Here is a 13,505-nt window from a genome sequence, read left to right as displayed (position 1 = left end):
TGCTAATTAAAAAAAAAAAAAAAAAGTGATGTATAACATTTTGATTTCTAAAGAACATTAATTTATATAACTAACAGCATCGATCTTACACCCAAAAAAAAAAAAAAAAAATTTGTCTATATTCTTTGAAATGTTCAGATAGCAGTTATTACACATATTTTTATGGAGAAAGCAGTTAACCATGATCTGCTTTGTTAAAATAATAATAATAATAATAAAAGTGCGTATATATTTATATAACTTTTTTGTATTCTAAAGAAACATTATTTTATATAACTTTTTTTTTGATAGAAACATTATTTTATATAACTAATAGCATGGATCTTAGAACCAAAAAATTTTCAAAAAACAAAAAAAAAAAAGTTTTGTCCATATTCTTTAAAGTTTCGTCCCCAATTAGACGAAAAAAGGGGTAGGTGGGTAAAATGCCCGCCGAGAATCGGCCACGTGTCCATGTTAAAAGAAAAGAAAAGTTAATTGGCTTCCACAATCACCAATCGCGAGGCTTTTTCACTGCCGATGCGGCAGAAAACTTAAAAAATTAAAATTTTATTTTGTTCCTATCCAGTACCAGATCGACACGTCATTTGTAGAAAGATTCACAGATTTCGACGACGAGCACTATTCAAAATTGAAAGAGGGAAAACATTTTTTTAATATAAAATTTAATTTAAAATTTTATATATATATATATATATATAAAATAGAGTGTGGAATCTGATTTCGTCAGTGTGGAATTTGTGAGGAAAAATCAGTAGAGAGAGAGAGAGAGAGAGAGAGAGAGAGAGAGCTTGGGAGGAGTGACAATGGAGGTTTCGGATGGGGAGGCTAGCAGTCAGCGGAGGCTAGTGGGTTTGTTGTACGACGAGAGGATGTGTAAACACCACACCCCCGACGGTGAGCCCCATCCTGAAAACCCTAATCGTATACGAGCAATTTGGAACAAGCTCCAATCCGCTGGCATACATCATAGGTGCTTCTTTTACCGCTTTCTACTTTTTTTTTTTTTTTTTGGGTGTTTTAACTATTTGCATCTTTGATGTGTTGTTTGGGTTTCGAGAAAGTTGGAGGTACGGAAGAACGAAAATTATAAGAAAAACCCAAAAGTAAAAACTAAATTTTTAAGCTTTTCCTATTTCCAAATAGGCCTTTCGGGAAAGTATTGATGTGGTTTATTTTGTTTTAGAATTTTCAATTTTTGTGGGTATTTGTTTGGTTGCATTTGAATTTTTCAGTTGGGTTTTCAAATGGGTTTTGGTGGATTTTTCGTTTCTCAGGTGTGTCCTGTTTGATGCCAAAGAAGCTGAAGATAAAAGTATTTTGGCAGTTCATTCCGTAAATCATGTGAACTTGATTAAGGATATAAGCTCCAATCAGTATTCCGAAAAAGCCAGAGCCAGGATTGCGTCTATGTACAATTCCATATATTTCAATGAAGGATCATCTGAAGCTGCATATCTTGCAGCAGGTTCTGTAATAGAGGTAAGATTCTATAGGGGTTTTTTTAACAGTTAGAATCTTGAGTGTTTTGGACTTGGAGTACTTAAAGAATTATACCTGCTTGTTATTGTGTCTGTTGCATGTTGTAATATGTATCATGTTTCAAGTTTTTGGGCCTAACTATGGTTGTTTTGTTAAATAGGTAACCGAAAAGGTTGCTAAAGGTGAATTAAATTCTGGTGTCGCTATTGTTAGGCCTCCAGGACATCATGCTGAACGAGATGAAGCAATGGGATTTTGTCTATTCAACAATGTGGCTGTTGCAACCAGTTACCTGTTTAATGAAAAAGTTAGAGCCTTTTTCTGACGCACTTATATCTAAAATTCATACACTTTCAAGTTCATATTTATGGAATAAGAGTGTCCAATTTTAATATTCAATCTTTCTTTCTTTGTCTCTGTAAGCTATCTTTTCTATGGTAAGTCACTTTGGTTTATGGTCACCTTCTGATAACCTGCTCACGTGTTGTACTTGACAGCCAGAATTGGGCATTAACCGGGTTTTAATTGTTGATTGGGATGTTCACCATGGAAATGCTACACAAAAGATGTTTTGGGAAGATCCTCTTGTTTTATTCTTCTCTGTTCATAGGTATATTGTACACTTGTAAATTGAGTTGATAATCTTTTTCTTCTGCTTATAGTGCCTATTACATCCACAAAAACTTCATCTGTAAGTTCCATGAGAAGGCGTTGTTTAGACATGTATCTATTATTCACTCAAACTATGTAAAAATGCTATAAAGTAGTTTTATGCTTATAAAGGTCCGTGCAAGTGATGTAATAATAACTTGTATCCTATTCATTTATCTCTTTAATCATGCTTTAACCTTAATTGTATTTGTCCCACATAATATCACTGGATTAATGTCATGGTGAAATGTGAGCTTTCTTATTTTTTGGTAGGCATGAGTTTGGGAGCTTTTATCCTGCTACTGAAGATGGTTACTATACTAAGGTTGGAAAAGGACCGGGTGCAGGATATAATATAAATGTTCCATGGGAGAATGGTCTGTGTGGGGATGCAGACTATCTTGCAGTTTGGGACCACATTTTAATTCCTGTTGCCAAGGAATTTAATCCAGACATTATTATAATCTCTGCTGGATTTGATGCAGGTTGGTGGTATTTTTTGTGTTGCTTATCTTTTTATTCCTGTAGTCTCTCCTATTGAATGAGGATTTTCAGCATGTTCTAGATCTTTCAATATGTTCTTATCTATCATTATGTCCTTAGATCTTTCATTATGTTCTTCCATGTTGAAGTTTAAATCTATATTGATTTAATGAAAATTTTAAGATGTTTATGTTTCCATATGTGTATATATATATATATATATATATATGCTTGTTTAGAAGAATAGGTTTACTTGCATTTCGCACCTGCACAAGGGCTTTTTCTTTGTGAAATGTTTCTTCGTACTAATTTATGCAATTTGAGCTTTATAGCCATTGGTGATCCCCTTGGAGGTTGTCGTGTTACACCATATGGATACTCAGTAATGCTGAAGAAGGTTAGACTTCTATTTAATCTAATCGATAATTCAATTTTTGTATGTTCCTTAATTTAATCTGGATACTCAGTAATTCTGAAGAAGGTTAGACTTCTATTTAATCTAATTGATGATTCAATTTTTTTATGTACCTTAATTTAATCTTCTGGTTTGTTCTTTCCTTGCTTCTTGTTATCAACTTCTCCCTTTTTCTATACTTTTTTTTGCCTTAGTTAGTTCTTGTATTTTTTTATTTTTATTTTTATTTTTCCAGTTAATTATTGTTTAGTATAACTTTTACAATATCTTTTTTGTCTGTCAAATCTTTTGTCTTTTCAGCTGTTGAATTTTGCCAATGGTAAGATTGTATTGGCTTTAGAAGGAGGATACAATCTCGAGTCCATAGCAAATTCAATGCTTGCTTGTGTTAAAGTTCTCCTAGAAGACAATCCTATTCCTGGATCCTCTGAGGCCTATCCATTTGAGTCAACATGGCGAGTAATACAAGCGGTAAAGTAACACTTGTTACATATATATATATATAAATACATATTATATTTTTTTAATATCCTTTTCTTTCCTTTACTTAAAGTTTAAAAAAAAAAAAAAAAAATAATAATAATAATAATAATAATTTTCCTTAAGAAGGGGGCTTGGATTTTAGGGCGAAGAAGTATATATGATAGCTTTTCGGCTGCTTCTCTGCCTCTATCTTCTAAAGTACATATACTTGCAGGTTCGCCAGGAATTGAGTCCTTTCTGGCCTGTTCTTGTAGATGAACTACCAAAGAAGTTGATCAGTCAAACAGCACCTACAGTTCCGGTAGCTTCTTTTGTTTCGTTGTTTGTTTAATTAGATGGAAAATCATTTTTTTTGTCTTATATACTAATTGCAAATCAAGTAGTTAGTGCATGCCTAGTCAGAGATATATGAATGTCTTTGTCTTATGTACTAATTGGAGATTTCTTGTAAGGAATAAATTGCGTTGAAACTATGTTGAACCTTTAAGTTTGTATCCTAGGAAAAAAGGTAACACCATTTAAATAATAGTATGAAAATTTCTGTTTACCATATAATATGTAAAGCACAAAACTGCATCCCTTGAAATGAAATTAACACTAGTTTATATCCTCAAGTTCCGATTTTGACGTATAGTTTTATTTTGGATAACAGCATTCCTTCAGTTATATCAATTATTAATTATTTGAAACTTCTCTATTGCTATCCTAGTATTATCTGTCCTCAAGTTCTGATTCCGATGTGGAGGAAAACAAAGGTCCAGATGCTGTATCTGAAAATCTTGAAGATGTTCTTCGTGGTGTTATAGAGCCCCTCTCAAAGTTAAAAGTTGGTGAAGGTATGTAGGGTAAAGTAAGAATGAATACTGTTAAAAAATTGTTTCCTTGTTTTCATGTGATGACCCTCTGAACTATTTGCAGATAAAATGGCAAGCAATTCCATGACCTGGAGATCAGAGCTTTCAAAGATTCACATATGGTATAGCAGTTTTGGATCAAATATGTGGAGACCAAGATTCATGTGCTATATTCAAGGTGGGCAGGTAAAACAAAATTTCAAGAATTTAAGCATTTCTCTGAAATAGGTTTAAAGCATTTCACAAGCTTCTATCATTTCAGTCTGCAGTTAGTCACTTGGTGCTGGTTATGTATAAATTGAAATCAGATGATGAAGATCAGCTTCCTTTGAAGTGTTTTCCTTAGTTTTCTGCTTGGCTATTTAGCCTATCCTATGAACTGCAATCTCATGATTTTAGTTTAGAGTATTATGAGGCAGCCTCCTTTACCTCCAATAATTTTTCCCACCTTGTTGATACGTTCAAAATAACTTTTAGGTGGAAGGCTTGCAAAGACCATTACCTGGCTGCATGGATAAATCTCCACCGAAGGGGACACTCTGGAAGATATTACCATACCGCATGTTCTTTGGTCGAAACTTTTCTCGTTCATGGGGTCCTGGAGGGGTCGCTTTTATTAATCCTGAAGTCAACATCCATGAAAAAACTTACATGTGCCTGTACAGAATTACGTAAGTTATTAAGGCTCTCTTTGGTTCTGATCTATCTTAATTATGGAATCTCAATTTCTTGGAACAAATCATATTACAAAAATAGCATATCTAGGTTGCATTAGGTTGCATTTCTAGGTTTTCTTCTATTCAACCTGATATTCAATTGATTTGTTTCATTAAACATCTGCTCTTCTATCAGGCTTGAGCAGTTCAATGATGTTTTGCTGCAAGAAAATGATCCCAGTGTCACCCTCAGTTCTCCTTTGTTTGATTTGACTGCTTTGAACTCGATCATGACTGGAACGTCCAAGTCGCAGGAGATTAACATGGAGGTATCTTATGTTTGTGATGCTCAATCTGTGCTCTAGGATGGCACAAAAAGCATATATATCTTCTTTAATATCATTAATCTCAATTTCCTTGCGCTTACTTTTTGGAAGCTGCTTGATTTTCTTGCAGAAGGGCTGGTACCGTAATGTTACCTACCTGGGAAAGGTTGGTGATCTCCCTATATTGACTTTAACGTAAGCAGTCACACAACTTTTTCCCCTTTATTTGTCAAAACGTAAAACTAGTTAATAATTGAACACTTATCTTTTTTGTTTCTAAAACTAAATCAGTTTACCAGTACATAACACAAGCTAATATGTTTCTGTTATCTAAATTTTCTAAAATGCAGGTGTAGACTTTCGGAAGTTGAGGGCTTCAGATCTGGAAAGATTCCCTTGTGTCCCCCAGGCAAAAGTTACACAAATATCTTACTTAGAGGTCTGGTAGAAGGAAAACAGCTTTCTGAAGAGGAGGCAATCGCCTATATTCAAGAAGCTGCAACTAAACCATTGTGATTGAAATTTTCATCCATGTATATTTGTTTGTATATCCTCCACTGCAATACTACTTTGGTACTGAAGGACGCAAATCATTCTTGGCTTTCACAGCAGAACTTTATGGGAACAACGAAGGGCCTGTAGATGAGATGAATCATTTTGTGCCGTAATGACTTTGTAATGTAAACTAGTGTTGAATGAAATCATACTGTTAAATATGTACTCTAGTATTGAATGAAATCGTACTTTACTATGAAATCTTACTCTTTCCTAAGCCCTTCTAAGTTCCACGCCCTTTGTACCTTATTTACAACTAATTCAAAACGGTAATCAGTTAAACATGCCGTTTCAGTTATAGTCAACAAGTTCGGTAATACAGCTTTTCTGACAGTCCTTGTGAGTTATGGTCAACAAGTTCGGTAATGCAGCTTGTTTGACAGTCCTTGTGAATTCTGTGTCTGATCTTCTACTCATGTTTAAATTGATGGTCTTACACCAAGCCTTTCAATACATCATCCAGAAAGCTTGAACCTCTGCTTTTTTTAACAATGGAAAGAAAATTATTCAAACCCAACCATAAGATTTTAATGGAAATGTGAGGCAAACTCAAATATTGGAAAGAACGTAGTTTATAAATATTATGCACTCAATATTCCAAAATTTTTGTTACAACAAAATGAATGAACTTTTTGTTCTATTTTGGTGGGGACAAACTTGAATGAATTCAAACCAGAAACCTGCTTCTCTTCATATGCATATATACTACTGACCTTTCCCATACCAAAAACAAGAAAACAAGGGCATGTTTCACACCTTGGCTTCTAGTGTGTTAACTTAGGAGTAAGAAAATGAAAGAATGATTTTATGACCGGTTGACACCAACCACCATCTTAGAATACATAATAACTGCCGGTAAAAGTAAGTTTCTTGGCAATACCAACGTTTGGCTTACTTTCTTCTCATCGATACTTCAATGTAGCATGTCCAGTGTTACTCAAATGCTGATGTAATTTATTCCTACCATAAGAAAACCAAACAAATAAATGGTAGACATTGGCAAGAAATATAATAAAGAAATACGAAAAAAAAAAAAAAATGTAGCAAGTAAACATTCAAGACATGAATTAATTACCTTGACTCAAACTCTTCTCCACATGCCTCGCATGTATTGCTCAAATGTTTCGATGATGCCTGAATTTGAATGCATCACCACAAATTAGAATAATGCAAGAGTAAACAACAGGGAAGTTAGTTAAATTCACTCAAGTAGGAAAAGTTAGTGAGAATAGTGAGATGTAATCAAATTTAATCTAGAGGAAAAGTTGGATGTCCAGTGAGACCTAAACTTGGATAAAGCATGCTTGACAGCAGTGAGATGTAATCAAATTTAATCCAAAGGAAAAGTTGAATGTCCAGTGAGACCTAAATTTGGATAAACCATGCTTTCAGGCTTCTGAAGTTTAACAATTAAGTAGTAAAATCTCTAAGCAATAGACTGACTGGTGTTGTAGTGCCTCATGCTCAATCCAAAAAATTAAATGCAATAATTTGTTCTTCTTTTCAAGTTCCCTCACAGCTTGAATATTTTTCAAAATTTGTCTCAGTAATTTTCTCGTAGATTGAAAAATTATCTTTGAGATAATAACATGACTCTACGCATCTGTTGTTGGAAGCTACTTGAAATAACCAAATAGTGAGTAATCACAGCTCGTAACTGTGTTAGAACGTCTAATTGCATTAAGGGTGCATAATATATTCTAACCCCTCTCCTTTAGTTAGAATATAGATCCCTGACCAAAAAAGAAAAAAATTAAGGGTGTATAACTATTGCCCCCATTAAACCCAACCGAGCAGTTAGAAGGCATAATATAAGAAAAATGGTAAATTATATAAATATACCCATATGCATTTTCCGCTTTCATAACTTCTCAAAAAGATAAGAGATTTATGTGCAAAACTTGCACGTCCTACAGGAGATTAACAAAAAAGCCCCACCCAACTCTTTCTAAAGCAGATGTATGCACGCTATCTCTATAAAATCTTACATATTTCCATTTCTCGTACTTGCCAGTTACCATGCTAGCTTTTTGAAAGCACCAGTAGACCAATTGTAAACAATGACTTAGTAGGTATAGCACTTACACACACACACACACCCACACACACACACACACACACACACACTCCAATATAACATTTAGATTTGGATTAAAATGAGAGCTGCAGCTCTCCAAGGACAACACTCAAAAAGCCATAAGACTAATTTTAAGCAAGAGTGAATTTGAAATAGGAAACAGAAACGGAAAAAAGAAGCTTTTTTGTGAAGGTAGAATCACCTTTGCTTTCTTTCCTTTGGAGTTCTTTGATTTTGTGTTAGTGTCTTTCTTTGTAGTCCCCTTTTTGTCAACAGGTTGCTTTGAAATCTTATTTTTTGCAAAAGAATCATCCTCCTTACCATTATTTTCATTTTCTCCAACAAAATGAGAAGTCTCTCCTATGAATGAAATATCATCATCTTCATTCAACTCCTTATTATGATCAATACTAATTCCATTCATGTCATCCTTTTGATTATCTCCACCATTTTTCTTATTCTTATCTTTCCTTGTACCACCCTTTCTTCTCGAGCTTTTCCGGATATTGTAATCCTCATCACTATCATTCTCAATATGCGCATTGATCGAGGAGTGTTCATTTGGCCCATTCCCATTTTTCCTATTCCTTCGTCCAGAAATCATTGCTTCGAGAACACCCATTTCGTCATCATCATCATTATCCTCTCCTTCTTCAATATTGGAACCAGTTGCTTCACCGACCTTTTCCATCTCATTTCCATCATCAACATCATGAAACCCATTCTCATCACTCCCTTCAATCTCTTCCTCCTCCCCAATCTGTATACCATAACGAATTTGGTCCCTTAAATCATCAACCAACTCAACCCCATCATCCATCCCAGCTCTTCCTTCATCTTCTCCATCCTCAACATCTTCAAATTCTTCATCATTCCCAATTGACTCCCTAAACTCTGCCACCTTTTCGCGGTGCTTCTTCGACTGCTCGTGATTCTTCCATTGCTTATCACTCTTAAACTTCTTCCCACACACCACACAATACAATTCCTTCCCTACATTCTTCTTCTCCTCCTCAACTTCATCAAACCCATTATCAGCCTCATCTTCCTCCTCAGCTAGCTTAGCCCATTCAGGCTCCTCATAAGCCATAACTCTCTCCAATCTCTCCTTCTCCAACCTCCTCTTCCTCTCCCTCTCTTCTTCCCTCTTCTTCTCCATCTCCAAATTCTTCTTCACAGTCATATCAATTACCCTTTTGTCCCTCTTCTTCACGAACTCAGCCAACCCACGAACCGTCTCGTTGTACTCTCTCCTCGCTTTCTTTCTAAGCTTCTTGTTCTCTTCCTCCATTACTCTTCTCGATTTCCGGTTCGGGCCGGCCATGGCGTCGTACTGGTCCACCCAGCAAAAATCCATCACGGTCGTAAACCCTAACCAGTAACCGTAAAACGCCGTCACCTGAGCGTACGGGCTCTCCAAATTCCCCATAGCCGGAGCTTCACGAACAGAGCCCGAACCTAACCCTAGCCTATCGGCGAAGCTGACCTCCGTGGCGTATATCTTGTTGAATACATCCGAATAGACCCTGTAGAAACCGCGACCCGAGTCCGAGTACCCGGAAAAGACGGTGTTGGAGAAGAAAGAGAAGAGGTTGGGGATGACCGAGTCGGGGACCGAGTTGGCCGAGTTGACATCGGCGAAGAGGATCTGCGAGCGGTGCGAGTCGTACCACGCGCGCTCTTTGGGATCGGAGAGGATCTCATAGGCTTGGGATAGCTCTTGGAACTGAGCCGTGGCTTCGGCCTGGGACAAGCCCGACTTGACGAGCTTGTCTGGGTGGCGCTGGAGAGCCAGCTTCTTGTAAGCCGAGCGGATTTCGTCGGTTGTGCAGTCTCGTTGGAGACCCAGCACCTCGTAGTGGCACCGCCTCTCCGACGCCATTATTTTGGGAAGCTCCCCACGGAGGCTGTGTATGGGGATTCGTATAATTAGGTAGCAGAATATGGCCCGAAGAAGTACTGAAATTGACCCCAAAATTTCGTTTTTTTTTTTTTTTTTTTTTTTTTTTGTTAATACCCCAAAATTTCGTTTAGACATTGTTATGCTTATATTTATATATTTTGATAAAATATGCATTTTATATTTTTGGTTGTATCATAATAGGAAATTATATTATAATTTTAAGGATGGTAAAGAATTGTCATTCGAGGAAAAAGAAAATTTCTAAAGAGAAAGTCACTCTACATAAGTTTTTAGGTTTTGTTATATATAATTTTTTACATTTAATGGGCAAGGTTCGGTTCATTTTTTAATGCTTGATGGGCACCCAAAAACCCATGTACAAGGTAAAATCCACGATTGATGGGAAAGCCTAATAGATGGGACTTATGCACTAGAGTTATGAACTGTATGATCAGCACCCTCCGTTCACCACATATATTAATAATAGATTCCAATAAAGGTATGCCTCGTTTTCCCTGGCCAACTCTTTCTAATCTTTCCCCCCTCTCTCTCTCTCTCTCTCAAAACCCTAAAGCAACTTCTTTTTTTTTTTTTTTTTTTTTTTTTTCCATATTTGGACTAGAAACCACTGTTTCATTGTTGCCATAATTGAGAGAGAGAGAGCGAGTTTATAAGGATGGCAACTAAGTGTTGGAGGGTGAATGCCAATGTCCCCACCTGCACCCTTCTAGCAATGCATGTTTGTGTTTTGAGGGACAAATGCAGGAGCTTGAGAGCATATGATCATGGAGATGACGATAACAAAATTTGAGTATCAACATTGGTGCCGTTTGTTTGAATTGAATATTTACTTGTTTTGGCTCTTTTTCTTCTTCATATTTACACCTCTATGAATATCTTGATGTTCTTGCTTGGAAACTTTATTTCATTCTTCATTTCCGTGGTCTTTTTTTATTTTCCAAGTGTTGAAAACCATGATTCTTTGCTTATCTTGTTTATATAAGCTTTTGTCCCTTTGTTTGGAGTGAAGGTTGTGACATTTTTCTTTGAGCTTGAAATGTGATTCTCTTGGTTTGAGGATTTTCTTGTTTTTACACACTTTGTTTCTTGGATTTTTGGCCTTCTTTGTACCTTCACACTTTAGTTCCCAATCCTTTTTCAATATCACTCTGTTAAATCCCACTTTTGTTCTTGAAAATGTTACTAAAGTTACTATTGGATTTTTTAACTTGAGTTTCTTGTTAAATGTGATATTTTCTGCTGGAAAGTTGTTTATTGCACTTGAAATGATGACAGGATCCGCCTTAAGAACCCTTCCACGATCTCCTAGGTGATCTGGCCTGGTAAAGAGCTACTAGATAATCTCTACAGGATATCTAGTGGACCCTCATTTAAAAATGGGGATAAACGAACATAAGCCATATCGAATAATACCTCAATATATAGATAAAACCACAACAGCATATAAATACGTAATTATGGTCTACAACTATAGCCTATCGTACTATAGGTCATAACTACACACATACATACATATAATATGGTCACTATTGTGTCCAAATTCTAAATCAGAGCATTTTAAGACTGAAAAACTCAAGGAGAAAGCTAGTATGGCACCTACGGCTTCACCATCCATCCAAGAAGGTAAGTCTGAGTTTGCTGTTCAAGGTAAGCATTCTAAGACTCAAATAGAGTGGAAAAACCATGAGAAAACCGAAAGTTTGGTGAGGAAGGGAGAGAAAACCGAGATGGAAGAAAAACCTGCAACAGCCGAGAGTGAAGGTAGTAAGGTGGAATCCGTGAGAGGGAGAGAAAAAGAAAGAAAAGAAAAGAAAAATATAAATGTTTATCTTAGTTTTGAGGATGTAAATAAATCCATCTTAAGTAATAAACCGTTGAAAGAAAAGAAAAGAAAAATATAAATGTTTATCTTAGTTTTGAGGATGTAAATAAATCCATCTTAAGTAATAAACCGTTGCTAGTTATGATTTATAAAGATGTATATTTGAATGATCAAGCTAATCCCGAAAAACTTGAATTGCCAAGTTCTATTTCTTTTCTTTTGCAGGAATTTGGTGATGTCTTTTCGGATGAAATCCCGAATGGATTACCACCTATTAAATGGATTGAGCACCAAATTGACTTTGTTCCAGGGGCTGTCATACCAAAATAGGCTTGCATATAAAGTAATCTCGAGTAGACAAAGGAGCTACAAAGGCAGGTAAGTGAGTTGCTTGATAAAGGTTGCATTCATGAAAGTATGAGTCCATTTGCTGTCCCTGTTTTGTTAGTACCTAAGAAAGATGGCTCATGGCGTATGCATGTAGATTGTAGGGCTATAAATAATATTTCCATTAAATATAGGCACCCAATTCCTAGGTTAGATGACATGTTAGATGAATTACATGGTGCATGCATTTTTACTAAAATTGATCTTAGGAGTGGGTATCATCAAATTAGAATGAAAAAGGGTGATGAATAGAAAACCGTATTTAAAACTAAGTATGGATTGGATCAGTGGTTAGTAATGCCTTTTGGTTTGACTAATGCACCTAGTACCTTCATGTGGTTAATGAATCATGTTATACGACCATTCATTGGAAAATTTGTTATTGTTTATTTTGATGATATTCTTGTATATAGTAGGCATTTAGATAAGCATGTAGAACATCTTAGGCAAGTTTTAAATATTGTTAGGAAGGAAAGGTTGTTTGCTAACATGAAAAAGTGTAATTTTTGTAAAGATGAGTTGGTTTTCCCAGGATTTGTAGTAAAGGCTGCAGGTATAAAAGTTGATCAATCCAAGAGTGGCCGAAACATACCTCCATTACCCAAGTGAGGAGCTTTCATGGTTTGGCTAGTTTCTACCAACGATTTATCAAGAATTTTAGCACCATCGCAGTGCCTTTGATGGAATTTGTGAAGAAGAATATTGGCTTTAAATGGGGGAAAGCACAAGATAAATCTTTTAATTTGTTGAAAGAAAAATTGTCTAATGCACCTTTACTAGTTTTATCTAACTTTGACAAAAATTTTGAAATTGAATGTGATGCTTCGGGTGTAGGTATTGGAGCTGTCTTAATGCAAGAAGGAAGACCTATAGCCTATTTTAGTGAGAAATTAAATGGAGTTGCACTAAACTATCCAACTTATGACAAAGAGATGTACGCTTTGGTGAGGGCTTTGGAAACATGGCAGCATTACCTCATGCCAAAACAATTTTTGATTCATATGGATCATAAATCTTTGAAGCACATTAAAAGCCAAGGGAAGCTTAACCGAAGGCAGGCTAAGTGGATTGAGTTCATTGAAACATTTCCTTATGTTATTCGTTACAAAAAAGGTAAGGAAAATGTGGTCGCCGATGCATTATCCCAAAAGTATGTACTCTTTTGTACCTTAGATGCTAGATTGCTTGGATTTGAACAATTAAAAGAACTTTATGAGCATGAGAGTGACTATAGAGAAATATTTAGGACCTGTTCAAAACATGGTTTTAATAAATTTTACATCTTTGAGGGGTATTTGCTTAGGGAAAACAAAATTTGAGTGCCTAATTATAGCATTAGGGAGTTATTAGTTTGGGAAGGTCATAGGGATGGTTTAATGGATCATTTTGG

General features: G+C 35.7%; 2 protein-coding genes across 8 annotated transcripts; one reads left to right on the top strand and one right to left on the bottom strand.

The window, feature by feature from the left end:
* Positions 1 to 714: 714 nt before the first annotated feature.
* LOC107419053 (histone deacetylase 5) lies at positions 715 to 6,106 on the top strand. Of its 4 annotated transcripts, none has more exons than XM_048472911.2 (14): positions 715 to 973; positions 1,278 to 1,482; positions 1,643 to 1,789; positions 1,980 to 2,092; positions 2,407 to 2,618; positions 2,949 to 3,013; positions 3,332 to 3,502; positions 3,729 to 3,815; positions 4,224 to 4,350; positions 4,433 to 4,554; positions 4,846 to 5,039; positions 5,221 to 5,353; positions 5,481 to 5,545; positions 5,701 to 6,106. In XM_048472911.2, exons 1-14 carry the CDS (start codon positions 807 to 809, stop codon positions 5,864 to 5,866), a joined length of 1,974 nt encoding a protein of 657 aa, XP_048328868.2. In that variant the 5' UTR covers positions 715 to 806; the 3' UTR covers positions 5,867 to 6,106. The 4 variants fall into 4 exon arrangements, with proteins under 4 accessions (XP_048328868.2, XP_048328869.2, XP_060670819.1 ...); XM_048472912.2 differs by having other exon boundaries at positions 5,481 to 5,516; positions 5,701 to 5,843; XM_060814836.1 differs by having other exon boundaries at positions 5,462 to 5,545; positions 5,701 to 5,841.
* On the bottom strand, positions 5,778 to 10,012 carry LOC107419056 (DNAJ protein JJJ1 homolog). Of its 4 annotated transcripts, none has more exons than XR_007240598.2 (5): positions 8,185 to 10,012; positions 6,981 to 7,039; positions 6,801 to 6,865; positions 6,095 to 6,381; positions 5,778 to 5,986 (listed from the first exon to the last, which is right to left on the bottom strand). XR_007240598.2 is itself a non-coding variant. In XM_025073334.3 (4 exons), the coding sequence occupies exons 1-3, from the start codon at positions 9,862 to 9,864 to the stop codon at positions 6,808 to 6,810; spliced, it is 1,797 nt and encodes a 598-aa protein (XP_024929102.3). In that variant the 5' UTR covers positions 9,865 to 10,012; the 3' UTR covers positions 5,778 to 5,986; positions 6,801 to 6,807. The 4 variants fall into 4 exon arrangements, 2 of the variants coding, with proteins under 2 accessions (XP_024929102.3, XP_015883263.3); XR_003055829.3 differs by having other exon boundaries at positions 6,113 to 6,381; XM_025073334.3 differs by lacking the exon at positions 6,095 to 6,381.
* Between the last annotated feature and the right edge of the window lie 3,493 nt (positions 10,013 to 13,505).

Source organism: Ziziphus jujuba, chromosome 2 (assembly GCF_031755915.1).
Source record: "Ziziphus jujuba cultivar Dongzao chromosome 2, ASM3175591v1".
Lineage (NCBI taxonomy): Eukaryota > Viridiplantae > Streptophyta > Magnoliopsida > Rosales > Rhamnaceae > Ziziphus > Ziziphus jujuba.
Note: the sequence above shows the minus strand (reverse complement) of the source record. Positions and strands in the feature narration are given on the sequence as shown.

Excerpts from the sequence above, each read along its gene's own strand:
- LOC107419053 (XM_048472911.2), top strand. The coding sequence starts at position 807 with ATGGAGGTTTCGGATGGGGAGGCTAGCAGTCAGCGGAGGCTAGTGGGT. Across the intron at positions 3,503-3,728 it reads CATGGCGAGTAATACAAGCG|GTTCGCCAGGAATTGAGTCC; the intron begins GTAAAGTAACAC and ends ATATACTTGCAG. Across the intron at positions 4,351-4,432 it reads AAAGTTAAAAGTTGGTGAAG|ATAAAATGGCAAGCAATTCC; the intron begins GTATGTAGGGTA and ends AACTATTTGCAG.
- LOC107419056 (XM_025073334.3), bottom strand. The coding sequence starts at position 9,864 with ATGGCGTCGGAGAGGCGGTGCCACTACGAGGTGCTGGGTCTCCAACGA. Across the intron at positions 7,040-8,184 it reads CCAAAGGAAAGAAAGCAAAG|GCATCATCGAAACATTTGAG; the intron begins GTGATTCTACCT and ends ATTCAAATTCAG. Across the intron at positions 6,866-6,980 it reads GGAGAAGAGTTTGAGTCAAG|GAATAAATTACATCAGCATT; the intron begins GTAATTAATTCA and ends TTCTTATGGTAG.